The sequence below is a fragment of the Neomonachus schauinslandi genome, chromosome 3, assembly GCF_002201575.2.
Source record: "Neomonachus schauinslandi chromosome 3, ASM220157v2, whole genome shotgun sequence".
Taxonomy (NCBI): Eukaryota; Metazoa; Chordata; class Mammalia; order Carnivora; family Phocidae; genus Neomonachus; species Neomonachus schauinslandi.
The window spans coordinates 130,656,463-130,679,351 of NC_058405.1; the positions used below are offsets into that span (position 1 = coordinate 130,656,463).

At 37.1% G+C, this 22,889-nt stretch overlaps 1 protein-coding gene across 2 annotated transcripts in view; it reads left to right on the plus strand.

Moving 5' to 3' along the window:
- The window catches only part of CERS6 (ceramide synthase 6), a 304,965-nt gene that overhangs the window by 245,536 nt on the left and 36,540 nt on the right, over window positions 1-22,889 (plus strand). For both annotated transcript variants that reach the window (XM_021702773.1, XM_044913668.1), the window contains exons 7-8: window positions 4,536-4,664; window positions 7,418-7,524. In XM_021702773.1, the coding sequence (XP_021558448.1) occupies window positions 4,536-4,664; window positions 7,418-7,524 (236 nt within the window). The remainder of the gene's footprint in view (window positions 1-4,535; window positions 4,665-7,417; window positions 7,525-22,889) is intronic.

Consider the following 22,889-nt stretch of genomic DNA (forward strand, 5'->3'; position numbering starts at 1 on the left):
AAGAAAGAGTCTTTTCTTTGCCTTACACTTTAGAAATATTTCATATTCTTCACTATCCATGCACATCTAAATCAGCTATCACTTAAAATCTTGGTCTTCTTATTTCTTTTTTCAGAAGGTTCACCAGTGTTTTGCTTTATCTGTTGCAAAGATTATTCCCAAAAGAAACTCTATGAAATTATGAGTACTTTATCCAGCAAATGGGAATTTAGACAACAAGTTTCTTATTGTTTGTGATGGGGTTTTTTTTTCCCCCTAATGAGAAATGAGTTAATTTTGCTTTCATTAAAACTTGTACATCAAGATGAATGAATTTCTGGTGCTTCCTGGAGACAGAGCATTATTTCTAAGAGTCTTTGCATCCCAATCATTGCAAAGGGAGTTCCATCATACAGAACACCAGACTTATGTTTCAATGAGGGTGATCCTTCTGACCTTTCACCACTAATATTTTATTTTTCAAGAAATCCCCCTGGAGAACTGAAGTAAGGATGCCATTTCTCATTCCAACACTTGGCGATGGAGCCCAGGTAGCTGGAATTTTACATGTATCCAGGAAATTCTGTTGTGGAAGCTACACAGAACAGACTGAGAGGCTATTCTGGTTCTCTAAATGCCATTCAATATGTAATGAGGAAAAAAACAGCATTATCTTACCAGTTTCTGGTATTAAAAATAGATGGCTCTTCCTTGAATTCTTTCACTGTAGACTCATTCTAATTGACTTTGAGTCAAGACTACATCTGATTTTTTTTTCCACCTCTGATAATTAACATAGGAATAGCACTGGAATGAGGGCTGAGGTCAGGGTCCATATTAAGTCAGCAAACATAGAAGGAACCCTTGATGTTGGCTGAGAAGATGTCCAGAAACAATATGGCAGAACAGCAGGAGGCAGGGAACACCAGTGAAACAGGTGACCAGACTGGTCTGTTTTGAATAAGGTCTTTGGAATCAGTCCTCAGTGTGAGTGCCAAGAAGAAATCACAATCTTTCTACCTAATTGCTGCTACCAAAAATGCAGGAAAACATTCTCAACCTAAGATGCTAAGGTTCCTGTGGCTAGGCCTGTGAGTACCCACACACCAGTCATTTTCCACAATAACAAACCTGAGGATGGGAGTTCTTACCCTGCATTGATAAGGTCCAAGTTGACAATTTATTTGAAAATTGTTATTTAGACCAAATTCAGTGCCTACTTAAAGAAAGGGATCAAGGTAAGGAGAGGTAACACATTAAAGATTGCATGGCTTTTATTGAAGGTATTTTGTTGGGTATAATGCTTTCTGAAGCAGAAATGTAAAAGACAAAATTCATTATTCATGCTTTTTTCATATTCATACAGATAATGACTGTATAATGAAAATTGGTCTTCTGCCATGGGCATAACTCTGAGTCTCTCAGTAATAAATGTTTTCCAGGACCAGGGGATTTATATTCAGGAATCATCTTCACAAAGCAGACTTTATCTCAAAAACAAGGCTCTCATATTTAGGGAATGCTTGCTATATTGCTAAGAGCTTTGTGTTGTTTATTGACATTTATATCAGATACGAATTAGGAAACTTAATTATAAAATGGTCCTAATCATCCATAAGTGTTTTAATCAATTTATATTTATTCATTTTTAAACTAAATAGAGAAAAACTCTTGTTTTCTTTCAATAAATCCAGAGCAGTCATTCAGGGCTGAACAATAGGAAATGTGGAAAATGTTCTGGTTAGGTACTCAGCAGGTTAGATTTTAAATCTGCGTATTGAGCATGGGCAAATATAAACTCACTGAACTATTGGATTAAGTGCTGTATGTTTTCATTTACTTATGTTTAGGAAACAGTTTAAAGTATTGTTTGGTAGGTTAGTTTCACTTGATGCATTGTTTTGAAGTAGCTCTTGTTTGGTAGAACATGATACTCCAGGTACTGGAACCTAATAAAGTTTTGATAAGAGCCTGGAGAGAAGAGATTTCACCTTCCAGTAGAAAACATTATCAGAGTTAATTTTCATTGTATACCTAAGGAATTTTTGATTTAGGAAAATCCTAGACACCACAAGAACATCAGAAAATCAGAAGTAGGTAAAACTGGTAAGTTGAGTCTGTACATAATCACTCATGAGACTCATTCAATAGCATGATCATTATTTCTCTCTGTCAGTGAGCTGAAAACTGTGCAGTGAATGTGGTTCTGAAGGAAGGACCATAGTTGTAGGTCAACAGTTTGCAAGATTTGGTTCTATATTTCTGTGGGTAGTTGGAATTGACTGATAGAAGACAGGTGATTTTTCCAACAGTGGTATCCACCATCAATAGAACATGGTGAATTTGGAGACTAGGTTAGTTGAAAAGAAGAGAAATAGTTGCAATTCATTTTTTAAATTGTCTGACCTTCAGTCAGAGAAAGACAAGTATCATATGATCTCACTGATATGAGGAATTTGAGAAACAAGACAGAGGATCATAGGGGAAAGGAGGGGAAAATGAAAGAAGACGAAACCAGAGTGGGAGACAAACCATAAGAGACTCTTAATCTCAGGAAACAAACTGAGGGTTGCTGGAGTGGAGGGGGATGGGAGGGAGGGGGTGGCTGGGTGATGGACATTGGGGAGGGTATGTGCTATGGTGAGCGCTGTGAATTGTGTAAGACTGATGAATCACAGACCTGTACCTCTGAAACAAATAATATATGTTAATAAAAAAACCCTATAAATTGACCTTATTTAGGACACTAATGCATTGTTTATCCTAGTAATAAATCAATATGTATGGTTATCAGTAAATGTTTGGCACTTTCCAAGGCAGAAAAGTAACCTCTGGATATGGTCATGTGTATACAGAACCACTGAAACATTGTGAGTTTTTTTTAAAACATACAAATTTAACTTTATTTCATCATTGCCATTTAAAGCTTAATTTTATAAAACATAAAAAGACATTTTTAAGAGTTCTATATCACAGGAATTTAAACAGTAGAAATATCCATAACTTTGTAGGTTCATGTTATATATATTAAAACCAAATAATTGGGCACCTGGGTGGATCAGTTGGTTAGGCAACTGCCTTCGGCTTGGGTCATGGTCTCGGGGTCCTGGGATCGAGACCCACGTCAGGCTCCCTGCTCGGCGGGGAGCCTGCTTCTCCCTCTCCTCCCTGCTTGTACTCTCTCTCACTCTCTCAAATAAATAAAATCTTTTAAAAAATTAAAAAATAAAACCAAATAATTGAAAATTTTTTCAGTATGGGAACTATACAATGAAATAAATGGCAAAGGACCTAATAGCAGTGTTTCATTACCTATGGATAATCATTAGCTGCTTTCAGGATCTAAACAAAGGCCATTGCTTAAATGTTTTAAAACCATTTAAAAGTCACTGAGGTTGACCTTTCAAATCCAAAACTATATGACATCAATAGCTACTGAATAAAGAGCATATGCACATACTTGCTCTCTTTCTCTCTCTCTTTCTCAGTTTCATAATATGCTTTTCATTTTGGCTAATTTATTTATCTTTACATGAATAGCTTTATTTTTCTAAGGCTTCAAGTAGATCACCACTAGGGCTAATCTTGGCATTTAAATCCAGAGAAGTTCAAGTATACTCTGGAAGAAATAGATTTATAAATAAGAGCAAAGGGCACCTGGGTGGCTCAGTTGGTTAAGCGTCCAACTCTTGATTTTGGCTCAAGTCATGGTCTCAGGGTCGTGAGATCAAGCCCTGTGTTGGGCTCTGAGCTCAGCGGGGAGTCGGCTTGAGATTCTCTCTTTCCCTCTGCCCCTCCCCCCACCCGTGCATGCACACTCTCAAGTAAATAAATAAATCTTAAAAAATAAATAAGAGTAAAAATATTAGTAAACGAGAGACTGTATATCCAAGCAACAGAAATTCTGCATCACAACAAACCATGTCCAGATGGCCAGGAGATAAATCAGTGTCAGAGAAAGATGGTCTTTTCACATGGGCTGACCAGCAGCTCCGTTGAAATTGACTGAAATGAAGGTGGCCAATTTATCATTACTTTCGCCAATTTATTTTTCTAATGACTATGGACAAGTAAAATTGTTTTAAAATTTAGGGCTTGTTTGTGTAAGATTCTTATTTTACCATCCCAATGGACATATTCTAGGGGAAGGATGCAGGATCCCCAGCCACGGTAGTCCGAGAAGTGGTCCTGTTGGACCTGCGCCGCTGCCCAAAGGATTTTCCTAAAGTAGAGATCCAAGTAATGCCTTTCTTTGCTTGAAATTCTGAGGATTTCTCCCATAGCTTCAAATTCTTTGGTTTACATACAAAACACCCTTTATGATCTGGCCTTAGTCCCGGCATTTATCACATTCTCCATAGTCACCGATCCCCTTTATGCCTCTGCCCCTCTGTAGTGAGCTCCCAGAGGGTAGGAAGTACATCTTACTCATTTTAGTATCCCCAGTGCTGGATCCGTTAAGAACCTTGGGAAGTATTTGTTGAATAATGGAAGAGATGAATGGAAACATTGCTATCCTCTAAGACCTAACATGGCTGTGTTTTTCCTTCCTCAAGGACTTTGGCATTATGTTCCTGCATCACCTTGTAGCTATTTTCTTGATTTCCTTTTCATATGTCAACAATATGGCCCGAGTAGGGACCCTGGTCCTCTGTCTTCATGATTCAGCTGATGCTCTTCTAGAGGTAAAAGTTTCCTTTCATCTTTAAGAGTTTGAAATGTAGAATTCAGGAAATCCCCAAGACCACCAGTTCTTCTATGTTATTCTATGTGGCACTGGGGGAAGATAGTATATGACTGATATATGATAGTATATGACTGATTTTAAACTGCAAAGTGTTTCTTTGTAAGTTAAATTGGTAAAAGTGAGACTTTAGTCCGTACATTTTTATACAAAGCATGTTCATCATCTTAGCGTTCTTTATTAGTAGAATAATGAAAACCTTTACTATCCCACACTTAAGAAAATGAATGTTTTACAATCGGAAAATCACTACTTGAAAAGGTTTTGTTTCTGGTGTTATAAGTTTCACACTGATATATCTGTGAAGTACATACAACTCAATTTAGTTATTAATAACTGTTGTACATCCTGATGACATTAATTAGTAGTCACAGTTTTTATTGACAGTAGGTGTAAATACTAAATATCCTAGTATTTTTACAGTGAAAAAAGTGTATATGAATTGTAAATTAAATATAAAAACTATGTTCTCTACATGTATAAGTATAAAGAGTATTTGAGGAAATATTGGTTGTATTTTGATAAACTTTCTAAACCATTATCATTTAGGATTATAAAAGTAGCAAAAAAAAGAAGAAAAAGAAAAATGCTTCAAGCATATTTCAAAAGATAAAATCCCCAGGAATATTTTGATGTGGTATTTACTCTTACTTATGGCCCCTCTGAAGATACGCACCCAATAGTGTTATATAATTGAATAAAAGACTTTACTTTATGTTAAGAAATTTATGTAACTGGTGAAAGATAAACTTACCAGAGTACAAATTTCATGTAGAAATGGGTCTTAGAATCTGTATTCTAAGTTTTTATTCTTGTTGGTCCACACAGTTCTGCCCCTTGAAGTATATACTGTCATTTTGAATATAGAGGTGCTCTCAAATAATGATCTATTATTACAGTATAAGCAGAAATTCCACATGATAAAATTGAATCTACTATAAAGATGATTAATCAAGGTTTGAAATATATATAGCACTTCATTAAAAACTCTGTTCCTTATAAGACTATGAAATAGAAAAACAGTCCTAATGGGCTAGATATGTCAGATGATAGTGTGGCACTATGATTTTTAAGTGATTCAAGCTAAACTCTGTTTAGCATATTTTTAAAAGAGAAATATAGTTGTATAAGGGCAGTCTCCTGTAAACCAGTTATCATTTGGTTAAATCCTAAGTCTGCTTTAAAGTGGAGATTTATACAGCAATATATAGTTTTCAAATTAATCTTGTACAATCTGCCAACTTTAATGTCTATGGAAATGGCTGGTTGAATCTTTGTCTATCACTTTTACCCAGAAAAGAAAAACAATCCAGAAATGCCAGTCATGTGGCTTAAAAGCAAATATTCTTCATCACATGGACTTTCTTTACATTATACAATAATGCTTGAGAATATCCAAATAATGAGATATGTCAACTATCAACTCTTTGAAGTGGGATCTATGACCTAGACATTTCAGAAAAATTGCATGTTTGATACTTTTTTATTGAATACTGTTGAATGAATGTAAGAGAAAAACAGTTTCTCTTCCTAGGCAGAAGGAAGTAGAAGATGCTTTTTTTCTTTCTTACTATAATTCGTGATGTCACACCCAAAGTATTCATGAAATGAAAAGTTCATAATCCTGGTTTCTGCTCAGTTAATAGATATTTTTTCTTAGTAATCCATTTCTCTCATCGCTCTGTGTTTTACTTAAAGCCACAGAATTGTAGCTTCTGTGGATACTGTCAACAGTCCTTTCAGGTTTGACTCAGCTAATTTAACTTTCTAAGAAGTAGAAAATAATGTTATGAATTCAGCAAGACATCTTCAATTTATAACCCTGTGTGTGGGTGCGTGTGAATTCTATGTGAAAATGTAAAAAGAGGTGACCAAGCAAAATTATCTTTTCAGTGTCACCTATTGTTACTTTAGAATCCTCTGTTAAAAAGTGTGTAGATGGTAGGAAAAGGGAGGTAATCTCTTCCCTAATTTATAATATAAAAAATGGTCACTTAAGTTACTATCATGAATTATTAGAGTAATTCTTACAGACACTTGGAACATTAGTGACTTTCATGTAGAAAATGATCCATTAATGTAACTTTGAAAATTATACCTAAATGGATTCATTGAAATAACATGATCTTGATGTGTTCTTTATTTCTAAATTTATGAGAATAAGCCAAGAAACTGTCTCCCCAGAATATCCCTTAATGCCTATTTAAGGAGAACCTTTCCTTCTAAGTAGAAAGAAGAAAACAATGCAGAAAGGCTCCATATAACCTGTATAAAGTTTGTGGCCTTAGTGTTTGGGGCTCATTAGAGTTTTAAAGGATTACCTAGTACTTTCTACTTTGGCCTGTTATGCCAAATTCCTGTGTTGGTGTCTTTGCCATGCTAATATCATCTATAATGCAGGAATTTTCTTATTTTTCTGTTTTCCTGAGATCAACCATATAATTGAATTTTTCAGGTTGCTGAATGTTTTATTAAATCTGTGACAGTCCGTAGTTGTACTTATAGCTAATGTTGCATTTCACTCAACTTATGGGTAATTTATAAATACTGATGCATGATGTATGACATTTCAAAGTAGCAGGGAATTTTATGCATCTGGTAAGTTATATCTTATAGGAGACGCATGCATATTGGAAGAAGCTTTTCTTTTACCAGTTTAACTAAATTAATATATCACATTCCTTCCTTTTATAGGCTGCCAAAATGGCAAATTATGCCAAGTTTCAGAAAATTTGTGATCTTCTGTTTGTTATGTTTGCCATGGTTTTTATCACCACACGACTGGGTATATTTCCTCTCTGGTGAGTATGCCAGTCTTCTTTCCAATAGAGTCACCCCTTCCGGATAAGCTTTACAAGCTATTTTGCTTTTGAATTTCATTCCAAATATTTAGTAAGAGGTTTAAAGAAAGTGGGGGAGGGACTCAAGAAATGGCTTTGATTTCTTCTTCCAGAAATACCGTACTCTTTACTAATCTTTTCTGTAGGATAGTTAGAGAAGGATGTGCCTGACAGAGGTCCTGAGACCACAGAAAGCCGTCCGCTATTTTGGGGTCCAGTCTAGAGTATGAATCAGAAACCCTTAACCATGAAAGTTTGAATAAATGAAGGAAACATGGTGTTGCAACCAGTTATATTATCAGGGATCCTCCTGTACCAAGGGTGTATATAAGCCTTGCCCCTAGACTGGTAGCAACAGCATCACCAAGGAACTTGTTAGCAATGCAACTTCCTGGGCCCTCCCCACCAGACCTGCTGAATCACAAACTTTGGAGTTGGGTCCTGGCAGTCTGTGTTTTGATAAGCCTTCCTGGTGGTTCTGCTCCACATTGAAGTTTGAGTACCATGTCCTATGCAATTCTCCTCATCAGCTGTATTTATAACTAAAACAGATGGAAAGTGCAACCTGAAATTAACCCCTGAAATTCCCTATGGCCTCTTAATGTCTGGGTCTTTTATTTTGTTAAGAGCTAAGGAAATAATATGACCAATTTTGATGGAATTTGACAATCCTTTCTATAGAAAATAAGGTCCAGTGTCATTAATATGTTTTTCTGGAAGGCTATTACTTGAACTAAAAAAGAAATGAGCCCTCTGTATCACTTAAAGTCTACTACTGATGTCATATTTTTTTTCAATTCTAAGAAATTGATTTGAATGGGAAATTAAAGCAATGGAAATTGGAAAAAGCTGAGAAATGAAGGGATGCAATAATAACTTGGCCCAGTAGAAAAATAACCATTATAGAGTTGGGATTTTTAAGGGAGTATGTCTATCACTGGAGTTCCATAAACAACTAACACACACACACACACAGAAACACACACACACACACACACACACACCTTCTCTTTGAGGCTCTCAGCCCTTTTGGACACTGACTTATTATGAAAATTATTTCAAGAAGCAACATGTGTGTTAGCAACAAGCATTTATAATACCTCAGTATAGTTTTATATGCTTATATGCTTTATATCCTACCTATCCTATAGGTAGGAAACACATGTAATTTTGCATATAATATATCTGTAATTATTCAGGATTGTGTGTCTTTCAAGATTATTAACAGAACTTAGTGGTAAGAATTTAAATAGAAGTAAGGAGAGCAAAGTCCAGGACATATTTCTCCAGAGAATAATAGAAAGGTTTCTTACCTAGGATTTCTGAGAACCTGACTTTTAAAGAAATAAGCATCACTCTCAAGTACTTGGATTTGCGTAACTTCCCTGTAAGGGTAGAATTAAAATTAGATGTACCCCTTCTCCTCCCCTCCAGCTAATGTGTAAAAAAGCTCTTTAGGTTTAAACAGCAATCAGTTGCCTAGAACGTAGACTGCAGAATATAGAAATTATGCAATGCTACTAATAAGATAACTCATAGGTATGTCCTGTGATGATGCCAAAAGCTAGCCACTTAGAAAAATCCTTATAACCAAATACAAAGCAAGAATTTACATTGCAAATGTCGTAGGACTTCTACTACCATGCCCCTGCATGTGGCCAAGTTTTTCAAGAGGCAACTTGCAGAGAGAAATATTTTATTGTTTGTAATACAAGAGATAATTTATATACTTGATGCCATCGTAGTGGTACATCTAGTGAATGAAATCTTTTTCAGATATGTCTAAGAAGTTGGATTAGTGCCTGGATGACCTTTGTTTCCAATTCCTGGAGTGTAATGGGTATCATTAATGTTTAAAATTACAGTGTGAATAGTGTTTTCAATGTTTTCCTTAATACTGTGAAATTATTTTTAAAAATTCCTTTTAGATTAGGAAATCCTAGAATTGGGAGGGACTACAGGTCACCAGCTCCAGATTCTTCTCCCATCCCCTCTGCCCAGGATAAGAATTCTTTTTCCCTAGTCCAGGAGTATTGCTTCAGAGGTTGAAGGAGAAATGGTTTCTTAAATGAAACAGAAACCTGGGTCTTTATAACTTATAAACTAAAGGTCCTTAATCTGTTTAGAAACCCCTGAAACGGTATAAAAAGCATATTTGTGTGTGTATTTTTTCCTGGAGGGGAGGGTGCATGGCTTTAGCAGATTCTCAAGGAGATCTGTGACTCCCTTCCCTCCTCAAAAAAGTGGCTTCTGGGAACAGACTAAGTGTACCCTGTCACTTCAAACTGAAAACTCTTAAGAACGTGAAGGTCTCTAACATATCATCTGTAGGCTTTCTCTTCATGAGAAAGCATCCTTAATCCCTTCGATTATTCCTGCCTGTTGTTTGCTCTCCTTTGTTTGTTCCTGAGAATTCTTCATCTTGGTGTTCCAAATGTGGACTGCCTGGTACAAAGTATAAGAGAACTAAAAACAAGTTTTATTTAGAACTGCATTTCTTTTTTTCTAAGATTTTATTTATTTATTTGACAGAGAGAGAGCACAAGCAGGGGGAGTGGGAGAGGGAGAAGCAGACTCCCCACTGAGCAAGGAGCCCGATTCAGGACTTGATCCCAGGACCCTGGGATCATGACCTGAGCTGAAGGCAGAAGCTTAACCAACTGAGCCATGCAGGGGCCCCTAGAACTAAATATTTCTTTAAGGCAGCTTGCCATTGCATTAGCTGTAAGCAACTTTGACATTGTACTGTCAGTGATCTGATAAATATCTGAGCTCCTGCCAGATTAGATCTCCCTCATCCTAAATTTATCTCATTTTTATGTATTTTTATTTCTATTATGATTTATTTGTATACCTAATTATATGGACTGCATTTATTCATAATGCTGTTTTCAAATATTCTAGCCCAATTAGGGTCTTCTGAACTACATCCAGCGCCACACTTATCCCTCCCACCTTTCTGCTACATAAGCATATGCCTTTCATGCTTCCCCCAACTCACTGAAGAAAAAAGTTGACCCAGAGGAACTCCTGGTACACTACTGAAGAATCTCTTTGGGTTGGCCTCTGTCTTTCAACCACCAGTCTGTCTTTATGATTTTACTTATTACTGTCTCATAACTGCTCTGTCATCATGCCTATTTCCCCACATTTTGTTTTGTTTTGTTGGGGTTTTTTTATAGGTAAATAATTTTATTTATAAATATTCACTATTCATTAGTTTATTCAGACATAATGCTGTATATTAAATTACACCTTGGTCTTTGCCTTCATTATTCCCTGGACTTGTTACCATTCCTGATTCCAAATCCTGTATTGTTTTTCTTTGTTTGTTTGTTTTTTTATTTTATTTTATTATATTATGTTAATCACCATACCCTTACATCATTAGTTTTTGATGTAGTGTTCCATGATTCATTGTTTGCGTATAACACCCAGTGCTCCATTCAATACATGCCCTCTTTAATACCCATCACCAGGCTAACCCTTCCACCCCCCTCCCCTCTAGAGCCCTCAGTTTGTTTCTCAGGGTCCATAGTCTCTCATGGTTCGTCTCCCCCTCCGATTTCCCCCCCTTCATTTTTCCCTTCCTACTATCTTCTTTTTTTTTCCCTCAGGAAACAAACTGAGGGTTGCTGGAGTGGTGGGGGGTAGGAGGGGTGGGGTGGTTGGGTGATAGACATTGGGGAAGGTATGTGCTATGGTGAACGCTGTGAATTGTGTAAGACTGTTGAATCACAGACCTGTACCTCTGAAACAAATAATACATTATATGTCCCCACATTTTTTTAAGGTGTAATCAAAGACTTTGTCAAAGGTCTTGTGAAAGCAGAATTTACTCTCTTGTTTACGGTATCCTCTGCACATGTAGAAGCAGGGTTAAAAAGAATATGAGGCCCACCGGCATGACTTGATTTTAGGAGACCTTTATTGGCTTCTGGTTCTTCATTTCTAGGCACTCACCCCCATCTGATTTATCTATCGGCAACCGTGAACTTATCAGCCTAAAATTTCCAGTCTTTGCCTTTTCTGTATTGTTTAAGTGTCGACTTTTACCTTCAATATACCACCATCTTAAAAAATGTGTTTAGTGAATATTTTGGGGGTACTTACTGTGTAACCAACCAGTAAGGGGCTGGGTACTGAGAATTCAGTGCTCCTTGGGGCACTTGCAATTGAACCCTGATAGGTTTATAATTCTGGTTTATAATTTTCTGGTTTATAATTTGGGGGGCCCTAGAGATTATAAATTATTTTCTGAACATTTTCTGGAGGTAGATAAGATAACTGGATTATCAGTGTTAAATACTTTGGCTGAGTGTACTAAGGAGCTTTGTCAGCTAAATAGAGCATTATACTACATTATACTACATAGAGACTCTTGTGTGAAACAGTCAGTGGCTACTGGAGGGAAGGTGCTGGAGGTAGATTGGACTTCAGTTCTAACAAGCATTTTATAAACTTCATTCTCCTTCAAATACTTGTGCTTCTGGTGAAAGAAGAAACAAAATTATTCTATGTGCCCTCTACTTCGTTTAGTTTTCAGTCTATTTATTTTGGAATCCTCAGCAATATCTTCCAGGTTCCTCCTGACTATACTTCTGTTCCCACATGAGCTATCAGAATTTTTGTAATTTGTGGGTTTAATAACACTTGGCTCATTCTCTCTTGTGTCTTCAGTCCGTGTCTCACCAAGACAGCATCCACCATGATTAGCCTTTTCAGAATCGTACACTGCCCAGATTTTTCCTTTGGCCACAATACATCCTTCTAGAATATCACTGTCCAACAGAAATATAATTCAGGCTTCACAGTAATTTTAAACTTTCTAGTAGCCACATTAAAAAAGTAAGAGGAAAGAGGTGACATCTTTTTGTATAACATGTTTTATTTAACTCAGTATATCCAAAATAATATCATTTTAACATGTAATCAATATCAAAATATTTGCATTCTTTTTTTGCACACCAAATCTTTGAAATTGGGTATGTGTTTCATGTTACTGCATCTACTCAGAAGTCTATGTATTTTAGCCTTTATGTTGTGGTTGGACAATCAGTGATTTTATCATTTTTGAGGTTAAGCCCATCATTGTAAGCTGTTACCATTTTCATTGATCTGCATCTGTCTTTCCTCAACTCCATTTCTGTGTAATCCCTGAAATTCCTAACAATTTCCCCTATTTTACAAAGCTGTAACTCAACTGGTACAGAGTAGATTGTGCCCAATATCATTGTACCATGCATCACAATGCCTTGCCCACAATGGCTACTCAGTATTTGTTGGGTGCATTAAGTACTCTTTCATCCTAAGCAGTTTCACATTTGTTTTCTTAGTTGAGCTTTTTAAATCATTGTGAAGTAAATAGGGGCAGTTTCTCCCTTATTACACAAAGAAAACTGATTCGTTTAGTCAATGATTTACCCCATTTCTCTGGACTCTGTTCTCCTGACATCAGTTCAGTTCGGCAAGTACTTACTAAGTTTCAGTTGTTCTTCCTCCAATACAATGCTATCTTCTTTAAGGATAAGACCATAAAGCTGTTGATGAGATACATTTTTGGTAGTTATTACATAAAAAAGAGTAATTTCAAAATGATTGTCTCTATCATTCTGGCCCAGCCAAGACACCATATTGTAAGCATCATCATCCCCCAGACATACAATAGAATATAAACAAAAAAGGCAAATCTACATAGATCCTGACAGGGAAGTAGTATGGTGCAGTCAGTAGAAAGACTACTTGCTTTGGGTCATGGTTCTCCCCCTCCCTGTGTGTCTGAAGACCAGGTGTTTAATTTCTCTACATCTATGTCCCCGTCAGGAAAATAAGAATAATAGTAACTATTCTACCTACCTTAGCAGGAAATGTTAAGGATCAAATGAAATACTGCTTTAGTTCGATAACTATAAAGTACTTTGTAAATATTAATGATTTTTAAAAAATCTATTACTATTAAAAATGGAAATCCCCTTGGGGCACCTGGATGGCTCAGTCAGTTAAGCGTCTGCCTTTGGCTCAGGTCACGATCCCAGGGTCCTGGGATCGAGTCCCACATTGGACTCCCTGCTCAGTGGGGAGGCTGCTTCTCCCTCTCCCTCTGCCCCTGCTTGTGTTCCCTCTCTCCCTCTGACAAATAAATAAATAAATAAAATCTTTAAAAGAGAAAGGGAAATTCCCATTATGGCCAAATAGCTAGAAATTTTTATTACATTTTATAGCCTCCAACTAGTCTAGATTAAGGATCATAATCATAGACACTTTTGAAATAAAATTTTAAAATGCGCTCTCCAGTTACGAGATTCAGATGATCTTGTTTCAGTCACTTCTGTTTTTAGTAGTCAGTGAGCATATAATATTGGATATGCATCAGGTTGCATTATTCCCGCAAATTCTAAGCAACAATACTGATCCTGAGCCATGAGAAGTGACCATTACTATTCACAGAATCTCACAGGATTTCGTAAAATGCAAGTAAATGTCAGGCTAGTTCTTTCCTACGAATCACAGATTGACAGATCATTATCCAGCGATGGATGAGCATACCACAATTGCCAGAACTTCTTCCCGTGGTCTAATGATGACTTTCCACATCTCCATTTATGTCCCACCAAATGCTAACCCCTTGGCTATGGGAAGGTTGGAGTCAAATATGAACCTTCAGTGGTCTGCTGTTACTCAGACAGAGCATGTCACATCTCAGAAGGTGGTTTTCTGTGCATCTCTGTCCTGCAAAGTAGGAGAATTATTTGCAGATTTGCACTCTCTGAAAGTTTCTGCAATTAAAAAGAAGAAAATGTTACAGAAGAGCCTAGATCATTCTTTTATCGTTTTCCATAATAAGATATGAAATTCATCCAGATGGTATGGGAATATCATCATCTTCTCTGATTTTGTTTTCAAGACATACTTTACCAAAGTAGCGTGGCTTATATGCTTTTCTGAATATCTGATAAGATATAAGATATGTCTCAGAGTTCACAAATTTGGAGAAGCTGGGTTCTTGTTTTTGTTTTTCTAGAATCCGTTGACAGATTTTCTTGGTTCTGGTCTGTATTAAATATATTTTAGAGATCAGTGATGAAATCTGAAATATTTTGGCTATTAGGTATTTTGGTATGTTTTTAATAATACATGTATTGGCATCAATTAATACCTTCATAAGGTTGGGTAGAGATGGATGAAAATAATGTGTTTGCAATGTTTTGCTTCTTTTCATTTGAACATAATAATTTTTATATAATTTCAAGATTAAAAGGTTAGACCAGGAGTCAAAAAACTATGACCTGTAGGACAAATCAACCCCATTGCCTGTTTTTATAAATTAAGTTTTATTGGAGCACAGCCTTGCTCATTTGTTACATACTGTGTTTGGCTGCTTTCTGCTACAATGGCTTGAGTAGTTGGGACAGAATATATAACCTGCTAATCCTAAATTATTTACCAGCTGTTTCTTCACAGAAGAAGTTTGCCAACTCCTGGGCCAGGCCATTAAGAATTAGTAAAAAAAAAAAAAAAATGCAGTGGAGGGAGTGATGTGTTACATATATTCAGCCTTTGGATGTTCTCTAGAAGTATTGTCTACCTTAGACAAAAAACATGCAGGTATTCTTAATACTGTATGTGAGATGGGCAGATTTTGCTCCCAATTAAGTAAGCTCTTTCCTTTTGTGACTTGAATCAACAACAACAACAAATGCAGTATCCTAGTAATGCTGTCTGTGCAGAATTAATGTCTTAAGCATTTCTTTCCTCCCTCCCAATCACTGCAGAGAACCCTTTGCTGGGAGAAGGAGAAAAAAAATATGATTGTTTGGGGTACCTGGATGGTGCAGTCAGTTAAGTGTCCGACTCTTGGTTTTGGCTCAGGTTGTGATCTCAGGGTCATGTGATTGCCCCGTGTCGGGCTCTCTGCTCAGCACGGAGTCTGCTTGAGATTCTCTCTCTGTTCCCTCTGCCCCTCATGTTCGTGCTCACTCTCTCTCAAATAAATAAATGCATCTTTAAAAAAGATATGATTGTTCAAAGTATCATAAAATTCTATATGGCCATTTCATCTGTTTGAAAAAAGTATCTGAGTATTGTAATAAAGTCTAATGCCAGGGCCAGAGATTTGCAAATTCTATTTGATCGAGAATCTCACTTATTTGAGAGTGATGCTCTGTGGAAAATCCTGTAACAGATGAAGAACCTACATCAGCTCTTTCAATTCTCTTATGATAAGGTACAGCTGTGTACCAGGCTGGTTCTCTCCTCCAGCACTTACCCTCACCTCCCTGTTGTGGTCCCTGGATCTCCCCTGCCAACTGGCCACTCTGTCCATGCTGAGTCCCTTTTCAACAGCTCGGCCCTGGACCACCTTGTCCCTGCCCATTGCCTACTTCTCAGTCTAGACCAGTACCTGCGCCATCCCAGAAACCCTCCCTGCAGAATCCTGGTGCGTAGGGCTCTATGCCACCATTGGTGAAGGCCACCCTGGCTGTGTCCTTTCATTCTCAGAACCTTGTCCATACCTCTGAATGTCATCTCTGGGATGGCAGTGTAGTCAAGGAGATGGAACCGCAGTGTCAGCGGCATCCCTGGAATCATCCTGTTTCTTGTGGGGATGTATCTTATCATGTTTTATTACTTAAATTTTTATGTCTTTACAACAAGGAAGCAAACACTTTATAAATTCCTCATAGACAAGGAGCCATTTATTCTTTGTAAATCTCTTCAGTGCACTTCCCCGTGAGCCTGCTGTGTGAAAGGCACAGTGTGGGTGTTGGGGACATAGATATTGATTAGGTCATGAGCCCGGGAACATCCAGCACTGCAAAACCATCGATAAATATTTCTTAAATGAATAAATAAAATTTTAGAATTTCCCATGCAGTTTGGTGCAATCACGACTGAAACTTCACAGCCCACATGTGTCTTTCCTTATGATACAGAATAGTCTGGTCAAAGAAGACAAAGATGGCAGTGACTCAGTAACTTTCAAAAGTGAGGGGATTCCAGCCACTGAATCATTTACTCAGACAGAATTTATAGAAACAGAATTGTGCAGTTGTTATTATCTGCCTTTGTCCACAGCAGATAATAAAACGGAAATGCTTGGAGAATGCTAAATGTCCAAGAATTGGAAATAGAGGAGTTAAATATATATAAGGAAAATCAGAGCACAAGTAAATAGACTGAAAATGCAAGCGGTGACTAGGAGCCTGGTTGAGGGCAGGGTGGTGATGTGTGGCACGGTGACTCTTGATAAGTGAGGCATAAAGAGAAGAAGTGGTCAAGAGGTTTCAGGGCAGGGTAGGGAGGGAACAACTGTTCAAGAGAAGGAGAAATAGAAAGAAAAAAAAAAAGAGCATCATTCCTCCATCCATGGGATCACCAAAGAAGGTGAGTAAGTGCACATTGAAGACTGTCCCGACATGGTAATTAATTCTGTCCAAGGGCCCTGGACAGTTGTGCCCAGCCACCATCAGGGACTTCTCATCTTATATCAGTGTCAGGTGAGGTACCCAACCTCAAATTCATAACAAACTCCACATCTCTTAGAGCAACTTGCACCCAACCCAATTTAGCTGTCTTAACTTCCTTTTTTTGAATGGACCACATACAAACCCACACCTAATTTTCACACACCCTGGTGTCTTAGACTGCTTTGTATCCCACACAGCCCCAACCCGTACCTTAAATAGAGTCTTCAAGAAATAAATATTTAATTTGATTTGTGGTTGCTAATACATTATATCGTGATCTTTGAGTTATATATTAAGTAGTTAGGATGAAATGTTGTATGAAGCATTCATTGAAATATTTATTAAAAATTGGTTGAAGAAAGGATTCTGAATACCTTTCATTTTTGAGTGGCATGTAAGAATGGCCAGCTAGAAACAATTCCAAATGTTCTAAAATTCTGAGAAATAAAGAAGTAGTATTTTAATTTCCTAACATTTTTAGATTACTTTTTAATTGAAATGTATATGTAGTAAAATGTATGTAATGAGATGGAATAGTCTGTTAACTCTAACTTTCCTGCACAGCAGTGTGTGCTAGTCAAATAAGGAAATGTTGGGGATTATTTCCCAAAATAGCCTCCAGGGAGTCCTCTGGGTCACCTGTGTTCCAGTTTAGTCTCCTAACTTGTTTCCTGCAGTGCTCTGCAATCACAGGATATTAACTTGAAGCAGTACCAGATTATAAACCATCAGATAATAGTAAAATATTTTTCAGTGACTTTTATTAGGCTTTTTGACTAATAATAATTGAACAAAACAAAATAAAGAGATCATGAACTAGAATATTTCCATTAATCAAGATGTTAGTCCACCAAATTGTTCTTATTCTAATCTCAGGGACATATAAGGGTGTTTTATCTCCTGTCTACTGCTGAAGGGCAAACACCTTGGGAAAGCAGTGAATATTTTAAGTTAGTATTAAAGGGCCATGTGAACACATCCCATTCAGTCAATTCAGGAGCCACCATGAAGCACTGAAGGTGGCACTGAGGGAATTCTTCTTTGTGTGCAAGTCTCTTAAATACTACCTTATGTTAAAAGCACAGTTTGCAAAGTCAGCACTTTATTTAAAAGGGTCAAAACCCTCTCCTTATACATTACATCTATAATATCTTCCAGAAATAAGTTGGGTGCTTCACAAAATAGGTGAAAGCTGCTGCCGCAAAGTACAGAAGAAACAGAGCTTAATATCTCTCTCAGTCATGAATTATTCATGGAGCTTGACCCCTTTTCTGTTCCTGGCCATATGATTGCATGTATTTCAAATTGTGTCCCCCTCATCCCATTCGAACATTTAATTAGATGTTGGAGTCCCCTACTCTCAGTAGCCGTCACATGTCATTTTCCTGATGCACTGTTCTGATGCTGCTGTTCGCTAATCATTCATTCCCTTGTCGCCCTTCACTCAAGACTGAGCTCCAACAGGGCTGAGACCATGTCTCATTCTCCTTCTAAATGCCCAGGGCCGTGCTCTATACCTGGTATGCTGTAAGTGTGCTGATTTATCTTATAGTAGATCTCTATGATTTATTCTAGGTCTTCATTTGGAACTCACTTGCGTAAAGGCATTCACCCCAGGCAGGTAGTTTGTTTACTTGTTTACTAATTTCAATATAATAGAGTATCATTCTGTTTTCTTTCTCTCAAAATCATGAACAAATATTCTGAATGCCAGAATAATGCTTATTTAAATTCCCTCTTCTCTTGAGCCCACATATCCTCACTAATCCCCCTACCATAACTTGCCCACCCCGACATGCTATCCCTCACAGCTAGAGTTTGGGACAAGTTCTATTTCAGGCATAGAATATAGGAGACTGGACTTTGAGTGGCCCACACTGGACATATTGACTTACGACTCTTCTCTTTTTCTTTTTAACTTGATTTCTACCTGTCCTTCAAAGATTTGGGTAAGATGACGAAATTTTGCCTTATTCTGAAAATAACTGCACGCACAACTAGGATCATTGCTTATTTTTATCTTCTGGCCTACTTTTTCTCACACAAAAAGGTGAAATAAAGTGGGTGCTCCATCATATATAAATATATCTTACATATCTATCTAAAAACTACTTATACCCATAAATATATATTTATCATAGATAAATATTTATAGATACTTCTATCTTAAGTAAATATAGAGATATACTTTATTTGTATATATATCAGATAATGAAACTTTTGCTTACTCTTATCAAATATCACAACAGCTGCTTCCATGAGTTTATGGGGCTTCTCTTTTTAATAATTAAAGAGTAGTGAGACTATTGATTGCTGCCTGCTACAAAAGGAGTAAGATTGAATGATATATTTTCTTCAAAAATGCCCCTAATGGCTTTGAGATTTCAGTTAAGGCAATTCCATTGTATTTGCATGAAAAGCTAACTGAGTCATTAAAACTGTATTTTGCTGGCACTTTTTGTACGTGGGGAGTCTTGGTGCTACAAACAAGTCTAAAATGGGCACAGCATCATTTCTAACCATGGTCAGGATAGGTTCCCTGGGCCAGTATCTTAAGCACTTTGAAAATAGCCAGTAGATTTCCAAACCACTTGAGAATGGATCCAGGCTATTTTCCTCTAAGCAGAGTGGGAAGAGAGGTTAGTTTTCCTTCTTCAAATTAACACCCTGTCCCTGTTCTGGTGGGCAGTGATGACTTGCTCCTTCTTGTTTCTGCATCTGAGAACTTCTTGGCAATAAAAAATGATGCAACTTCATTTCAGAAAAGGAAGAAAAAATGTTTGATGTTAAGGTATATTAGTAGAGTCATCCTATAACCAAATGAATATCTTGTAGTAGAAGAACAAGATATTTGTTCTAAGGTATAAGCAATGGAACTCCAGCAGAGAAGAGAGACAAAGCACATTTATATTGAATTTTTTCAGAAATAAATAAAGCCTCTGATGATTATGAAAACAACTTGAAAGTAAATTAACACATCAATGGTTAGAGGGGGAGGTGAGGGGCGATAGGGGTCTCACCCGAGAATCTGAATTGAAACACACATGTGATAGTCACCTTGTCTCATGCCTGATGTAGCTTATCCTCAGGAAGGTTTCTCAGGCCTTTTTTTGAACCAATCAGAAAAAAATCAGATTGACAATATTTATTTATTTAACCTATGTTGTTCAGAAAAAAAGGAATTTACAATATCAAATACTGCAAGGGAGATCAAGGCCAATGAGAATACTAGTCACATGAACTGTACATGTGTTCATCTGTGAAATGAGAGAATTGGAATAAATACCAACAGTATCTTCCAGCTCTAAAATTTCTTTTTATTTTTATTAACATTTTAAAATTCCTTGATGCTCTGATGTCACATTACAAGTGAGTTGGTGACTTCCAGTGAGAAATTTTCATAGCGTGATCCCCGCAAGGAATTCTAAGGGGGTGGGAGGTAATAAGTGGGTGGTGGGCAAGAAGACATAGTAGACACAGACGATTTGCTTAAGAAGTTTGCAGTGTATAGAAAGAAAGAAGACGATCATTAGATTGAATACAGTATCACATGAAGATTTTTATAGAATGCCGGACATCTGTGCTTCCTTTTAGAAACAGAAAAGAGAGTGCTTGTAGGTGTTAGTGAGGTACCCATGAATTAAAGAAGAGACTCCTGTTTTTCAAAGAGCTGCTTTTTCAAGCTTCCACTGTTGGTTCTAGTTAGGTGACTTCTCAGGTACCATGACTCCTTGAGTCAGTGTAAAGGAAGAGATCGAGGATACTGATGATGGGGAAAGAACAGGAGAAAACTGAGCAAGACGGCTCTCATGGATTAACAGCCAGGTGGAAGGACAGCCTTCTGAAAGTAGGAAGCTTATCCTTCTAAAGGATGAGGCACAGAGAAAAGAGAATGCAAGACTGGGATGGAGGTGTGTGTGCACATGACAGAGACATATATCTGATATAGTTTCTTCTTAACAAGAACACCATGGTCATACTTGACAAGACAGAATTTCATTGGGATTTGGGTGAGAGATCCCAGGGAATGAGAACAGAGCAATGACAGGACCTCATGTTCTTTGAGCCAATGATCAGTGAACTGCGGTCACTTCCCGGGGACCTTGATCATTTAATATCAATGACTCAGTTCATGTATTGTGTAGTGACTGCCCAAATTGGTATATCTCTTTCCCGAATGGGTGGTAGCAAAATTCTGGTGTCCTTGAAACCCCAAACCAGTAACCCAAGCTATCTTCTGTTCTATAAGACTTCAGAGAAGACCGAAAGCCAGAAAAGTTAAGTGACTTGCCAAGGGCCACAGCGAGTTTTCATCTTGGGCAAGAACAGAAATATATCTTCTATTTTCTCTCCTAGGGTTCTCTGCTTTAATTCATTTTACACAGGGGATCAATAAGGCAGTCTGAAGAATAAAGCCATGGACCAGGCTAACTTTGGCTTTAGCCTTGGCTCTGCCACTGACCTTGGGATGACTCAGTATCTCTAGGCTTCAGATTACTTATTGATAAAGATTTTCCAATTTAAAACGTAGGTCTGAAAGAATGTACAGCAGCTTTAAGGACCAACTGAAGTTAAGTACCAAAGGTTCTGGCTACCTGGGATTTTATTAACTGGTTTCCAGCAGTTTGGGGGTTATAAGAAGAAAGAAAAGTTCATCATGACAAGAAATCATTTAGTAATGAATTAACCAATTAAAAAATTAGTGCCTTCTCAAATATTCCTGTCTCATGCCATTAGTGCCTTCCTCACCAAACTAGTGTGATGAAAGAAGAGTACCAGACCAATGCAAGTCAGTTGCCAAGTGAAATTGTACATGAAATACAATATGCAAGATTTCATGAGGTCAATGAAAGTGATGTCAGAGCTCTGCTCAAAACATGCCAAAACCATTGCCAAAGAGGAGTTGGCAAGACCTTTTAACACTTGGAAAAAGGAAAATCAGCAGAGATGGTGACATGATAGGTGCTTCAAAAAGGAAAGAGAGGAATTTCAAAGGAATGTGAGAGACCCTTGGGGAAATGCTGAAGCCCTCAAATAATTGTGCATTTTCTGTAAAATGGTCATATACTACTACCATGCGGTTTTGGAGAAAATTATACAACCCTCCCAATCAACACTTCATTCATTTTTAGTTCTAAGAATTAGAACATAGTTTCACTTATAACCTGAATTTGATTAAATAGAAAATAAAATAGATTTCATTTTCATGAATTTTACTTCATTTCTCAAAGTAAAATCTTGGTTGACCTATTTTCTATGAAATTTACATTCCATTTTAAGTGGATTCACTTTATTTTTTAAATTTTTTTCCTTTTTAAAATTTTTATTTAAGTTTTAGTTAACATATAGTGTAATATTAGTTTGAGTAGTAGACTTTTGTGATTCATCACTTACGTACAATACCCAGTGCTCATCACAAGTGCCTTCCTTAATCCCCATCACCCATTTAACCCAGCCCCCCTACCACCCCCCCCAACAACCTTCAGTTTATTCTTTATAGTTGAGTCTGTTTTATGGTTCATGTAGCTCTTTTTTTTTTTTTGCCCCATGTTCATCTGTTTCATTTCTTAAATTCCACATGTGAATGAAATCATATGGCATTTGTCTTTCCCTGACTGACTTATTTCACTTAGCATAATACACTCGAGCTCCATCCATGTCATTGCAAATAGCAATATTTCATTCTTTCTGATGGCTAATATTCCATTGTGTGTGTGTGTGGATCACAACTTTTTTATCCATTCATCGGTCAGTGTACATTTGGGCTCTTTTTGTAATGTGGTTATTGTTGATAATGCTACTATAAACATCAGGGTGCATATATCCCCTTGAATCAGTATTTTTGTATCCTTTGGGTAA